At 28.4% G+C, this 16,204-nt stretch overlaps 1 protein-coding gene across 1 annotated transcript in view; it reads left to right on the forward strand.

Moving 5' to 3' along the window:
• LOC142323961 (uncharacterized) overlaps window positions 1-12,503 on the forward strand; it is an 884,711-nt gene extending 872,208 nt beyond the window's left edge. Inside the window, exons 12-15 of the mRNA XM_075364382.1 lie at window positions 111-376; window positions 2,013-3,694; window positions 8,926-9,091; window positions 9,774-12,503. Of these exons, the coding sequence (XP_075220497.1) occupies window positions 111-376; window positions 2,013-3,694; window positions 8,926-9,091; window positions 9,774-10,099 (2,440 nt within the window). The 3' untranslated portion in view covers window positions 10,100-12,503. The remainder of the gene's footprint in view (window positions 1-110; window positions 377-2,012; window positions 3,695-8,925; window positions 9,092-9,773) is intronic.
• Window positions 12,504-16,204: the final 3,701 nt, after the last annotated feature.

The raw sequence follows: 16,204 nt of genomic DNA on the forward strand, positions 1-16,204 counted from the left end.
GATATGTTGTTTGCATTTATAACTCAATCAGTGTTTATTAATATATTTTTATTTAGTATTTATTAATGTTTTTTATTTACTGGTATTTTTTTGTGAATTTGTTATTTTAGACTGCTGGAAGTACCAGATACATCAGAAGTTGTACTGATACCTTTAAGTGTGGCTGTTGCTGGTACAGCACGTCATAGCTTTCCACCCGTCCAAGATCTTTTGCCATTCCAACACATAATGAGAAGTTTCTCGGATTCGCATCTTTGTTTAAAACTTACACCAAATTCTCCATCCCCATCTTATTCTTTAACATCTACTGAATCTCTTTTCTTAATGGCTGATAAACAACCATTAAGAAGATCAAGGGCTACTACTAGCTTATTATGTAAGTTTGTTCAATTTTTAATGCAATTCTGTATATTTTTTATTATATAAATATATATAGTATTTAAATTCTATTAATTAAACCACCTAGTACAGAATATTGAGATAAAATATCTTACCTTAATTTTTCATGAAAGTACTTTTGTGGGATTCTGCGTCCTCAGTCATAATTGATTATTATTATTTACAAATATATCTACTCTCTTTATTGTAGTATTTTCAAACCATATCCAAAGTATTGTATGTGTGTGTGTGTGTCTCTGTGTGTGTGTGTGTGTGTGTGTGTGTAATAAAATAATTTACAAAAGTTAAATTAATTTTAAAAAAGTACACAAGCTGTGCCTTTTCAAAGATATTGTGTTACTTTGGGTTTGTAATAACACAGATGTGTACTCATATTTAACTGTAAATAAGATTAGTCAGCCCAGTCATATGTAATTTAAATCAGTGATGAGGCACTTAGTATTTATATAATATTAAAAAAAGAGGAATATATATATAAAAAAAAATTTAATCTCTTTGTTCTCATTCTTAAAATATAAAATGAACTGCCATTATGTGAATGAAGCCATTAAATGTAAACAAACTTTCTGAAGGGAAAAATTAATTAGTGAAAATATTTATAAACATTATCAAATTTAATATATAGTAAAACACTATTTGTTTCATAATTTGTTCAGTTTTAATTGAAAATGTGTAATTTATAAATTTTACAAAACTATGACCGTAATGTTGTATGGGCAAGATATATATATGTGTATTTGCGAGAGAAATAAGATATACAGTCTTTTGAAATGAGGTTTCTCCATTCTTTTAAGGGCTGTGGAGATTAAAAGTTGGTCATGATTTTAGAAATGAAAGGGAAATAAAAGAATTAGGAATAATATTTATAAGATAAAAATATGGTCACATCAATTCCAGCATCTCAACAGAATGCCAATGAAGAGATTGCCTTCATCAAACTTATTTTTGATTTCAGGCCTAAATAAAAGCGAGGTAAGAGGGATTTTTGAAAACCAGTGGGGAAAAACTAAGACCAGAATAACTTAAATAACGAAATATTGTTAGACAGTGAAACGATTGATTTTTTCAAATGTGTCTTTCTCATTAAAAAACAAACATTAAAATTAAAAATATTAATTTCCAGAATAAATTTTTAAATACCTCTGTCACAATACAAGTGTGAGAGAAAGCTATTTCTAACTTGTTTTTTAATTAATTTTCTTTGAATTTGAATTTTTAAGAGAACTTTAAATAAATATAAAAAGGAAGGTAAATAAATAAAATATAATGTTGCAAAAAAAAATATTACAAAAATAAAACTCGAATAGCAATGAAATGTAAAGCAAAATAAATGCAAGTACTTCCAGTGTCAGTGTAATAAATAAATTTGTTCTTTGTATCACATAGATGGCAATATAACAGCAATACAGCATTGCTGTATGCTGTAGATTATTTTCAGGTGATAATTCTCTAAGTAGCAAATGAGATTAAATTTAGTTAGATTTATTGATCTTTTCATTCTCTTCAAATTTACTTGTTAAATTTATTAATTTTATTAAATTTATTTTTATTATAAGTACAATTTTACTTATTATTGGCTTATTTCTAATTTTTTTCCTAAAACATTTCTCCAGGCACAGCTGTTCAGGAAGAAGAAGATGATAGCGGTTCATGGAGCAGCGCTGATTACTGGGATACAGATTACGTACAACACTGGTTACGGCTTGACGAAACACGATCACAACTGCAGCAGCAAATTGAATATGATGCTGCTGAATTAGAAGACTGGACAATGGAAGAAATACTTACACCAAATCAACCACCCTTACCATCAATTCAAGAAACTAATGCCCCTGAATTAGAAGAAGATTCGAATGAGTGTTTATGGAATTCATCTAGTTATCTCGTTGATATGGCAATTGATGGTACAAATGATAATGGACGATGTTTGTGGCCTTATAATAATTCATCAAGGTGTTTAATTTCACCAGGCGGTGATTCTTGGTCAAGCGCTGGTACTAATTCAGAAGATAGTAAGTCGTGTAATGATTGTCAAAATAGTTCAAAAAGATCATCCACTGCAATGAGTACTGATAGCGGTGAATCTCCTGTAATTGGTACAGATTTTACCAGAGATTTTTATCGTTTGGTTAAATTTGAAAGTACGAAAAGTTTAGCATCTACATCATCAAGAAGTCAAGCAGGCGATAATACAGCACTAAGACGTAGCGATTTACCCCAAGTAATGACAAATGATAGAGAACAAGCATTACAGAGTGTATTAAATTTTATCGCTGAACAACAACAATATTGTCGTTCAAGAGAAGTTGCTGATTGCAGACCAAATGATAAGCATCATAATATTTATCTTGAAGAGACATCACCAGATATGAAACATGATCGACCATCGGATCATGATGTAAGTTCTAATATTAAAGAAATAACTAACTGTGAAATTGTAGATAATAGTGAAACACCAAAAAATATTTCCACTGTCACTTGTGAAAGTAATAGTAGTGCACCTAATAACAAAATCATTAAAAATAATACAGAAACAGTAATGAATGATCAAAATATTACAGTTTCACAACAGAATGGCTGTCCTTCAGATATTACTGATGTAAGATTATCAGAAACTGTAACACCTGTTGTTAATAAAGGTTGTGCAGATGAAAATGTGATTTCTGATAGTGTTAAAATAAATGATGTTGAAATAATTAAAACAGATAGCTCTTTGATTACAGATACGAGTAAATCAGACAATAAAATTCAACAAGTCTTGCCAAATAATAGTTGTAATAGTCCAGTAATTGAAGATAACCATTTATTGAATGGTTGTCGTGATAAACAAAAAGTTGAACTTATCAACCAATCAGATTTCATCGATCAATCTTGTAGCGTTATAATGCCAAGATTATTACTACAAAGATCTTCTACTGGTATTCTTCATCCAGTACCTGAAGAAGATGAAGATCATTGTCAAAATTTATCTTCAGAAACATTATTAGTAAGTGATATTGCATCAAATGATACGACCGCTACAGAAGAATCAAAAAGTGATATTAAATCTACTGTTACATCAGATAATTGTTCTGAACAGACCACTGTGATTATGTCAAGTGATTCAAAAATGATTAGTTTTCATGAACACGCTTCATCAAAAGATGTTATTGATGAATTGAACAGAATGATTCGTAAGGGCGATGATAATAATGAAATTGATACTGCTGCAAATACAACCAATTTAGATATGGCATGTTGTTGTCCTACCGGTTGGGTTCATGTTGAGAGAGATATTGATTTCACTGATCCTAAGGTAAATTTTTTTTATTAATAATATTAAGTTATTTAATGAAACATTTCTAAAGAAAAGTGTATTATTATTACAGTACTATGATTTTATGTAAAAAATGACGGCGATATATTACTTATTTAGTGTATCATAAAAAAAATTATGTTGCTAATGCTGTAATCATTTATAGTTTATGTTTCTGATGTTAAAAGGGACTGACCACCTCTAAACTTTATCAGAGAACACATATCTAGAGCTGAGTAAACTTTTTGGGGCAATTAATAGTAGATAAATAAGCCAAATTTATTTGCCCTTCTGTTAATTATCATATATTGTATTTATTTAATATTCTATTACTGGAAATCTCATTTTTTCATATAAAGATCTCAGGTTTCAATCCCATATTCTAGAACTTTAATTGGCATTTTTAGCTGCTAAAAATTTTCAGTAGCATATTTCCACAAACAGGTTTCATGTTTATGTAGTTAATTTTGTGTAAAAATAATATTAAACTTTTAAGCTTATAGCTACTCTTAACCTTGAAAACAAAAAGTAATATTGGGGATGTTTTGAGTGTTTCAAGTAACAGGTGTCTGAATGAGGTTTATTAAGACTGTGCATATTAATTCATTTGTTTTAACATCTTTTACCATGCCATTTCTTGTAAAAGAGAATTCATCAGTAATTAGAATGTTACTTAGGAAATCGGGATGATATTCACATTTTCTAATAGCCATCAACAGAATTTCATCCATTTATCAAAATCAGGTGATAATAACTTGTACACGTGTTGTATGGATTAGATGTAATTATTGCTCTCGTAACATTTACCACAAACTTGATTGTGAAACATGAAAGCAATGTGACAGCCTTCAGGTGCTCAAGGTGTATCCACAGAGTTGGTCTAGTGGTGAAAGCGTCTTCCCAAATCAGCTGATTTGGAAGTCCTGAATTCCAGCGTTCAAGTCCTAGTAAAGCCAGCTATTTTTACACGGACTTGATTACTAGATCGTGGATACCGGTGTTCTTTGGTGGTTGGGTTTCAATTAACCACACATCTCAGGTATGGTCGAACTGAGAATGTACAAGACTACACTTCATTCACACTCCGGTAGTTACCGGAGGCTAAACAGGAAAAAGAAAGAAAGAAGGTGCTCAAGGTGTGATACTTGTACCACATTCAACATTGCTTCTTCAGCGTTTGTATTTATCACAAAACGTTTATGACCCGCATTGAATGATTGTGGTTTAACCTGTTAATGCCTGAATTAATTTTTTTATTATAAGTATGATTTCATTATGTTATTTTCACTATAAAAATGGTCTTTATATTATTTGAGATCGTATGCAAAAATTAGCGTGAAAATTATTCAGTAGGTGCCACTTGACATCGCTAGGTGCTTATACTGCCTTGCTGGGCACAAGCTGCAATTGCCATAAGGCACCACTAGACGTACTCATTATCTTAGTTTAGAATTGAGTATAAAACTCTTTAATCATGTGGAATTTTTATTCATTATTATTCATTAGTATTTTTTTTATAAAATTTTTTGCAAACCTCTTTTTTAAAGGAGTTACAAGAGGGCGAAATTTCCACATTTTCCCATTTGCAACAAAGTCTTTATTATTTACTGAGTGAATAAACCAGTTTATTGACAGAAATCAATTTCTTCTCATTGACTCATGCACAAGCTCATTTCTCATAAATTATCAGAACTCATTTCCTAGTAGTGATGTTTTCTGGCAATATATTGTAGCCTGACAAAATTAGTATACAGAGAAATGCTTTTATTTCTTCCTTGGTGATGAAAGGATTCAGATTATTTGTGAAAAGGGTGTAACATTTAGGACCTCATTATCTAAAAATAATTTGAAAATATCACTCGGAGGCATTTCACAATATTTTGTATAATTACTTTGTGGAAAAACTATGTTGTGCTCCAATACGTCATTGTTTCTCCACGTTCTTGAAACAATTTTTTTTGTTTTTTACGTGGTGGTGGTGGTGGTGGTGCTTTAGGCCTACTAGGAAGACAAAATGTTGAAGTAATACTTCAATCTTTAAGCATTTTAACTTAAAAATAATATTCAAATTAAATTTTAAAAATAAAGTATAATTTACTATAATTTATTTAAAAAATAAGTATAATTTAAATTTAAAGTATAATTATGACTTGAGCAAGAAGAAGTATCAGAATCATTACTGTTGACTAAAAGGTATGTTATCAAGTACAAAGCCAATAGACTCATCAGCTCCAATTGTCCGAGTAGCTGACATTTGCTCAAGTTATTTATCAGGCCACCATCATCTTCATCAGGTGAATCTTCTCTGAATGTACCACGGGATCAGGTGGATCAATAAAAATAGATTCAGCAGGAGGAATAAAATCTTCATCGTCTTCCAATATCATCAGTGTTTCATTCACGTTCAGAGACCTGAAAACCACCATTGCGAAATCAGTTTCACACATCCTAATTAGTAAAAAAATTAATAATAAAAAAGTATGTTTTGAATAATCTAGGAAACATTTACCCAGATATTTTTAAATGTGACTTTATGTTAGAAATATTCAAAAATTCACTTTACAAGGTGTATGGCTGTATTCTTTGTGTTATTAGACATAATAGCCATATCTAATTATCATTCTTATCTATGGCAATTGAAAAACATAAAAGAGAATTTGAAATAAATGTCTAAAAATAATTTAAAAATACTAAAATAATTAATAAAATCAATAATGGTTAAATTGTCATTGTAGGCGCTTAGTGTTAACGCTTATCACCCGCTATGTTTAGTTACAGTTAATAAAATAAATATACGGTTTATTGCAAAACTAAAATTTCATATGAATTTTAGGATCACTAACCAAGGTAATAAGACATCTGGCAGAATAAAATTAAGAAGTGACAAAGAAATTTCATTGCTTACCTTGATGGATTTAACATTATAACTGGAGTACAACACAAAGTCACCAAAATGAAACATAAAGTCACACTAACTGACGTATTCAAAATAGTAACAATTGTACCCTCTGTTAATAATCTTACAAAGCTTTAAACTCGTATTTTATTAACAGCACCTCTGAAATTAAGGCAACTCTCCAGATGAAAACAGATCTGTGGTATCACCCATTGTGAATGATTGACAGACATAAAAACATATTAAAAATAAATTTTTTTAATATGTTTTAGAAGGATGCCTTCCAAATTTATTTTTATTATTTTTAGCATTTGTATGTAAACTGCTCTGTTTAAAATCGTATCAGTTTTTCAGTATAGTTTGTGCGATTTGTTTCTGATTAAAGTTGAGCTTCTCAAATCTGTGTTTAATTTTAATAAACGTTATTTACATATATTTTCAATAGAGAATATCTACAATTAAATTCTCTACAAAGTTCTAGAATTTTATTTTTTTTATTGGTAAATTAACAAAGTTATTTTATTCCAAACTTAAAGAAGTGTATTTTCTGACAAAACTTTTTTGTGTTTTACCCTATTTTCTTAAAACCTTAGTGACATAGAGATCTAGGACCACTTTTATTCAATTTCTTAGCTCAAATCATAAGGAAGCACCAAATTTACCCCTTGATTTGTACTCCAAGAATTTGAGTATGGTTTAATTTCAGAGAGGGAGCAGAAAGCTCAGGGCTAAATGTTTCACGAGCCAGAACTCACTAATGAACCATTTTCTGACCTATGTTATATGAACTTTTTTTCTTATTTTTGGCTACAGAATCACCTCACAAGAGATTGCTGTGCAATTTGGAATCACTGTAATAAACTTGTCTGTAATGACCAATTGTAATTGACTATTCATCCACTACACATCCTGTAGTTATCTGGAAAATAAATAAATTTGGATTAATTGATTTAATTATTTATTTATATTATATTATATTATATATATATATATAATAATTAATTTTTATAAAGATGTTCCATTTCTTAAAAAATATGTAATTATTTAGTACTCAGCAGAATTTTTTTGTAATTTTTATAACCTCATTATTCTCTCATTAGTCCAGCCAAATTACACTTAGAGAAAAAAAATTGTTACCTGGACTTTTATAAGTGGAAATGGTAAAGGGGCCTATAATAAAAATAAAAAAGATAAATGTGTGAGCAGAGGTGCTAGAGGGATGATTTGGGGGGTTGGGGGTTGAAAAAAAATTTTCCAATACAAAAGTTGTAGATCATGCAAAAATCTACAACTTTTGTAGAGGTCACTTTTTAACATAACCTAAAAATTTCTGAGAAAAATGCAAAAAATCTTTTTTATTTTTCCTTTTCCTCTAAATAATTTAATTTTGATGAAACTTGGTGAAAGTATACCTTTCTGTGTCTTAAAAAACCACAAATTTTTTTGACATCAACTTTCACCAGAAGTCACAATAATACCATTTTTCACCCCCTTTTCAACCTCCACTACCCCTGTTAATGCATTTATTTATTTTATGTTTATTATAAGCCCCTTTACCATTTCCACTTATAAAAGTCCAGGTAACAATTTTTTCCCCTCAAAATGAATTATTTCAATTAGAATACATTATGAAATATGAAACAATTTTCTAAATTAGAAAATATCCCATCTCGATTTTCTGCTGCAGAAAATTTAGAATCTATGACACAAAATTGAGATACATTCATTAAATATGATTAAGTATTTAATGAAATTATAATTATTATTTAAATTAAATTAGTATTTAATTTAATACGATTTAAGTAGAAATGATCAATGAAATAGATCATAACTTAGTCTATACAGACAGCTGCATCACTGCACCTAACTATCTAATTTTCTTAAAATTTTCAGAATTTAAAAACATGTTTCTTGTTAAAAATATTTAAAATTGAAACCAATCCTGTAAAGTTAGTTTAAATTTTACTGATCCGTAATTTTAACAATTAATCAAATTTACCCATACCAAGTAGACGCCAAATTAATATTTTTATCAGTAAGCGACAGATCCCTCCCCATAAATACTTAAGTTAGTGACCTTGAATTTCAATCTAAGTAATTCATCCAGAAGTTTTTATCAAAATCAGTAAACTGTTATCAACTGTTAAAAACAGTTGTCTGTGCTTTTATTTTTATAAATAAAAACATCCCTCTGATTGATTCTAGATAATATGACAATTTTATATGAAATAAAACAATAAAAAAGCAATCTGAATTATATGGAAGTAAAATTATTTTATTTACAAAAAGATATAACTGTTTTATTCACATTTTTAAACATTTATTTCTGTTAAAGGCACGTGCAAACTTGTTAGATGTAATGCTTGCTGCTAGTCATAGTTCATCAAGTGCTGGTAGTGAAACAAGTGGCAGTGAGAGTGATACAGAGAGCGAAGGTGGAGATGATCCTTCTGACTACCAACATTTACATCGTTTGCATAGATTCAGGAGACAGAAAAAAGGTAAAAAAAAAAATCTTTCTACATTTTGTGTTAATTTATTTTACTGCAATTTAGTTATAGGTTAAGATCTTCATTTTCAAACCTCAATAAAAAATTTGTGAATAGTAATGGAAAACATTTTTTTTTGTTTTTTGGGCAACCATTCATGTTGAAAACACTATCTATTAGGCCTACTTAAAAAATTACTAATAACTGGAAACCATTGGTAAAATATCATCAAAAGTGGACAAATGGTTTTGCTGGCTTTTCTACAGTTAAGATCATCAATTTTAATAAACTTTGTACTTATTAGATCGTATGTCTAAGTCTCATTTCTATATATCTTAATAAAGGTTATTTTTTTTTTTTTTTACAAAAATGTTTAATGTTCATTTAAGCAAAAAATATAGTTACAAAATTTAAAAATCCAAAATCTTTTTTTTGTGATTTATTTTTGGGAATACTGCTTAATTAGCCTTTGCATAAGAAAAATCAGATTAAAATTTATGGACAGATTTTCTCTTTTCTTACACATTTCATCTCAAATAACTTATGTTATTAATTACTTGTTTATATTGATGTGTGAATGATTTTTTCTAATTATCATAGGTGTAATCATTTTTATAATTTTAATATTAATAAAAAATTGTCAAATTTTCATTAATCTTCTTAGTGATGACAATTTATATTTTGTTATTTTTAGCATCTGCAACACGTGAACCTTTAGGTGCTCTACGTTGTCCAGCTACTGCACCTAGACCATGTATAATTGGACGAGATGATTTCTTTGTACGTTATGGTGAAAAAGAAAAAGAAGCAGTCGCCAGTTTTGATTTCTTAGAAGAATTATCAACTACTTCTGTAAGTGGTGCCTCATCGTGTGATAATCCTACATTACCACATCCTCCACGTGATTCTTCATCACCTTTATCTCATTCACCTACACCTGATTTACCAGAACATCTGTCGATAAGCGATTCATGTGCAGGCAGTTTTTCTGGTTCTGAACCTAGTTTAGAGGCTCAATAAACAAATAAAACCAAAGATTTACATTTGTATAACCCCTTTTTTTGTATGATTTTTTTTTAAAGAAATTAATTAAATATCATTATTATTATTTTTGCTTGTTTGACATTTGTACTTTACTAAATAATTTTTTTTATAATAATTACATGATTGTAATGATTTTATTTTTTTAAAGACTGGCTCAGTAATTTATTAATTTGAATAATATTCAAAAAGTTCCTGGAGTACTAAAATTATTTTTAAATAGTTCCAAGTAATGACCATGTTTGACTAGTTACAAAGAAACCTTCAGGCATGTCATTTTAAAAATGAAGTAAACAGATTATATTTTTCATTCCCAGCAGATTGGTTTACGCTCATAATTATCATATTTGAAAGTTAGAATTTTATATTCAGGTTTTAAACAGTTGTTCCAAAATAATCAGGTTTCTTTATAAAAATTATGCTATTAAATTCAATTTATTCACCATTTTGATAAAGTATTTATTTTCTACATTTTCTTGTAACTTTAATTTACTTTGTTATACGTAACCTATAATAATCGGGTAAATCTGGATAACTAAATATATCCCACCAATAATGTAATTTTTCACCCTCAGTTGTAACTTAAATTCTTTATTAAGAATTTTCTTCTCATTCAAACTAAAATACTTCATTTTTATCTTTATCAATCTACATTTTTCTTATCATTTCTCTTTTATACTTCTACTGAAAAATGTCTATTTTTTACTTTTCTGATCTTGTTGTTTGTTTTTTTTATTATAAAATATTACACTCCATACAGATAGTTAAAAAAAAAATTCTTTTCAATATCTAAATGTAAATGTACTTTTCTGTTTGAAGTACTTACTTTATTTATGATGACTTGTTAAAATTCATGGTAATTCTTCTACACTAGTAGTTTTTCAGTCTTAAAAATAAATGTTGACCTCTCATAATTAATTGAAACCCAATTATGATAATATATAGTGTAAAACTAAATTTGGGCAGGATAATGCTACTGTTTCTTTTTTGTGAAAGTTTTACAAATATTATTTATTAACTAAGCGATTAACTTACTTTCAGCAATTTATTTTAGTTGTCACATTATCAAAACTTTTTTTTAATATAATATTGTAATTAGCATTATATTCATTTTTCTCATTAAATCTTATGTACCCCTACCAAGCATCTTAGTATAACTATCCTCATTAAAATTGTATGAACAGGTAATACCTTTTATTGGTGCAAAATCTTCTTTGTTTCCTTGAAAGGATATAACCTTAACAGTTGAATTGTAAAAAAAAAATTTGTGCTACATAAATGGTATAATAGTTTGGATGAATATTAAAGTTTCTGGTTTGGCTGTTCATGTAGTTAATGATATTTTTATATACAAATCATAATTTTCATAAGTTCATAAAACTGTAAACATAATTTTTTCTTGCTTTCTACGAGTACAGTAGTAATGTTGTCTGTATGACTAGGATGTTATAACAAAAATATTAATTCTTATGTAAGTGTGAGATTTGACAGTTAAAATTTATTTGTTTTAATGCCAAACAGCATATTAATAGGAACATATTTTTTCATTTTTACTTTATTGCATAACTTGACATCACTTTCAGTAAAATGAAAACTACTTGGTGGTTTTATTCGTTAATATAATTTTTTATAGTCTTTTCTAAACATTAGGAATAAGGCATGAAAATTTACTTCTCTAAGTTCTCTTGATTAAATATTCGTAAAATAATTACACTTAAATATAACACCTATTGATGTAGTATGACGAAGATAAATTAATCTGAGAACTTTTATAATAATTGTCTTTGGAAGAGTATTGGTACCAGTATTTAATAGTATGCTTTTAAAGTATTCACTGGCCTGACAATGAGAGCTGAATATTCATTCATAACTGAGTCACAACCTGAATGTCATAAAAACATATCCTTGGATCTAAACAAGTCCTCAGATAAAATACAATATTGTTGTTTAAATCCAACCATAAGTAGATAAGGAACTGTTTATTCATGCTTTTAAGTATTAATAGAAAGAGTTGCTTGACGCATTTACACTAAACTAATTATTTAATTGCCCTCTGAAATATAATGATTTTGTTTTGCATTATTGCAGTTTAGCATTGCACATAAGAATTCTATTGTGCTAGTCTCCTAAATTATTCCTTAGCACTTACATACACATTTTCCATTTTCTGTTCTGAAAGTAATAGTCTGAAAATTTTGTTGTGCAATGACAGAAAACATTTATATATTCTCTGCATTCAGTAAAATGAGAGCTTCTAATCAATGTTTCTGTAGATTGAGAAGACCTATGATGGATCTCTTTACTCATATGTAGCTTTATGTCTTTATATCCAAAGTATTTTGTTTAATATTTAGTTTATTATTAGTGGTTTAAATTTGTCATACTTCTAGCCAATCCAGGAACTTTTTAAATCATTGTAAAGAAACAACTTGGTATGAAAAAAGAAACTAAGTGATTTTGTGTACAGTATGTTTTTTTTTTAGTTTTAATGAAAGTTTGATGAAGGAATAACTTACTATTTATTGCTACTATTTATTTATAATTAAATATATAACATAATAAAAAAGGCACTAAATATTTGTAGAAATTTCAAAAATAATAAATAGACCTATGACAAATTTTTATAGAAATTAATTGTTAGGTTATATAATTGTTATTAGTTTAACGTGCTGGTCCTTTGATCATATATATATATATATATATAATATTACATAATATATATGTTTATATATTTTTCTAAAATCTGTTATTTAGTATTACAGTTCTTACAGTCGCTGATTTCAGGATTAATTATTAATTCTATAAAATTTTTTATTTTAATTAAATTCTCTTATATTATAAAAAATTAGAGAAATCATCTGTTTGGTTTGATATTGTAACTGAAAGCAACATTTTAAAATCAGTGTATACCCTGAGAATGATAAATATCAGTGAGTCAGAGGTTGGTGGTATTTTTGCCATCCAAGGATTAATCTTAAGATTAAATATTAATTGTTTCTTTTATTGCAGTTTGTATACAGTAGTGAAAGAGTTATGGAAAAACATATATATTTATCTTCATAAGTACAGCTTATGAGATTTTTTTAATAAACTGAAGAAAATAAAAATTTTAAGAAAAAGCATCCTTGTCCAAAGCATCCATGATATCCTTTTGTAAATACTAAATTTTTATCAAGATTATTTTTGAAACCCCATGAGATATCCATGTTATCTATTATCCTTTCATCAGATCACTGATCAAACCATTTGATTCCAGTCAACTTCATCATTGCAGTGGTTTCAGTGCATCTAATTCGAATATCTGAATTATTTTTCAGGTAGTTTGTTGTATTGTTGTAATTGCCCAGTATCTTGGTAATTGATATAACTTAATCTATATATATATATATATATATATATAGTTCAAATGTATTCAGTTAAAAAACATTTATGAGCTTTTATGTGATCCTGATTTTTGTAAATTTTTAAAAGTTAAATAATTATTAATAATAATTTTCTGTGATGTACATAATTTTAGTAAATAAATGACATTTAATTACAACAGCATTTTATGATTTTTTATTAATAGGGTATTTTTGATACAAAGAAAATAAAAGATGAAAAATACAATTTTGAATTTTATTAAAAACCAATTGTGAACTGTTGGTAGATTGCTTAGAAATAATAAGTTATAAACAGTTTTAAAATGTTTCAAGAATATTCCAAAAAATAGTACAACTTACCATTAAACATGGTCAGACAACATTACAAAACAAAACACTCCAGAAACATACAATCCACACCACCTGATATGGAATAGAGTATAAAAATTTATTTTTAATTCTGCTACATTTTTTTTAACTTCATTAATTTTTTTGTTCCTTTGAAAAAACTATTTTAACTGTTAATTTTTTTTTTGCAGTTAGAATGTATATTTTTTTCTTTTTTGTTAGAGCTTCATCATTTTTTTTATCACTATGACTTATGTGGACACTTGTATTTACAAATGATTAAAAGGTTTGATTATCACTTCTTGTCTTCATTGTCCTCATTAATGAATTACAATTTTTTTAAAAATTCAAATTCTTGTACTGAAGACATGTAACTGCTTTTGAAAGAAAAGTTAAATAAAAATATATATAAAAATCCCATCTACTGTAAGTTTATATTTTAAGAGGAATTAGGTAGCTGACTACCCAGTTGGCAAGTTAGCCATTAGACTTATTGTTCAGTCGTTAGACAAGAAACACAATCCCAAAATTGGTTCATATACATCACCTCAAAGATCATTCAAAGATGCATTGAATCAGCAGGTCCCAGTAACCTCATTATGGGCCTAGGAGGGTCAGACATGTACCTATAAAACCAAAACTGGAGAGTAATGGATCAAAGGTAAGGAAAACAGACAGATGGAAAGAATGGTCTACTCATAGAAGTCACAGAATAAGACAAACAACCATAGAGGAAGATACAAGGCCCTTCTAGACAGTGAATGCCCCCATGCAGTAATCTTTAGGTAATTCACGATATTGATTAGCTTAAATATATTCTATGACAAAAAGTTGCTTTTCCTCCAGAATTAAAAACTCTCAGAAACAGATACAGGATACCTAAAAGCAACCAAACACCCCAATCCCCAGTATTTGAAGCATTTAAAAGTATCCAACTGTACTGTACACAATTCATCCAGACTCTCATCAGTAGTCCAATTACTCAGGTTCAATTATTTGGCTCACTCATTCACTCACTGACCCAATTATCCATGCTAACTATAAATTTTTTCTTAATGGAATTTAAAAACAAAACATGATAGCTTTTGCAGGAGAAATTAAATAGAATATTACAAAAATGTTCCATTGCTATAACAGTTCAAAAAGGTTATTGTGTGACATAAAAATATTAATGTTATGCAAAACGTAATCTAAGAGGATGCTTATGATTATTTGAGAATAATACTCTGAATCATTCCATACCACACCACATAACTTGAAGGAATCACAGTCTATTTACTTCTTTTTCTTCTTTAGTGGAACTGTGTATTGATAAGTATCAAGAAATATCATTCTCCATGATGGTCTACCTTGTGCTTTTTCTTTTAAATTATGATATGCTTGTCTTCATTTCAAATCATCCAATATTCCTATCCTCCTTCCTCTTCCCTTCACACCCTTAATCTTTCCTTCAATTATTACTTTTTAAATGCAGTCATGTCTAAGGAAGTGACCTATGCAATTAACTTTTCTTCTTTGTATTGTCTTAAACTAATTCTCTCATTTATATTTTTCAAGAGCTGATCATTAGTTACTCTTTCTTGCCAGTTTATAACTAGCATCTTTCTCCGTAGCCAAATTTCAAGACATTCCAGATATCAAGTTTCTCTTTTCTTTATTTTTCATGTTTTGCACCATACCACACTGAACATCTTACAAATCTCTTTCTCATATCAATAGGAATACTTTTTGTTGTAAGCAGATTTCTAACCTTGCTGAACTCCATTTTACCATTCACAATTCTGCTTCTAATTTCCTTAGTGCAACTTCTATCCAACTTTATTGTGCTTTCAAGATATTTAAAAATACCAGCCTGTTCTAACTGTATCTCCGCAATAGTAAACTTTGTTGCACTGTACTCCCTCAATACTCTCTCATTACTTTGGATTTATGCATGTTTATTCTCATTCTATATTTTTCTCTTACCTTGCTTATTCTAATCATCATTTGTTGTAGCTACTCTTCAGTTGTACCCATTACTCTTGGTCATCTGCATACTTAATAGTATTTATTTTTTCTCTTCCTACTGTCAAATAATTATCACTCTCTAAGTCTTCCAAAGCTTCCTCAATTATTTAGTCTCCATAAATGTTGAAAAGGATTGGTGGCATGTAGTATCCCTGTCTAACTCCTCTTCCCTTCTTTACTGCTTCTGTTTCTCCCTCCTATTCTAACCTGTACTCTTTGTCCTACATATAATTCCTTAATAAATCTTCTATTCCTCCAATCTAGTCATATTTTCCTCAAAATGTTCATTAATTTATCTCATTTAACCCTATCAAAGTCTTTCTCCAGTCAACAAAACATATATAAAAAACTTTGTTTAAATTTATCA

Source organism: Lycorma delicatula, chromosome 4 (assembly GCF_047948215.1).
Source record: "Lycorma delicatula isolate Av1 chromosome 4, ASM4794821v1, whole genome shotgun sequence".
NCBI classification, from domain to species: Eukaryota; Metazoa; Arthropoda; class Insecta; order Hemiptera; family Fulgoridae; genus Lycorma; species Lycorma delicatula.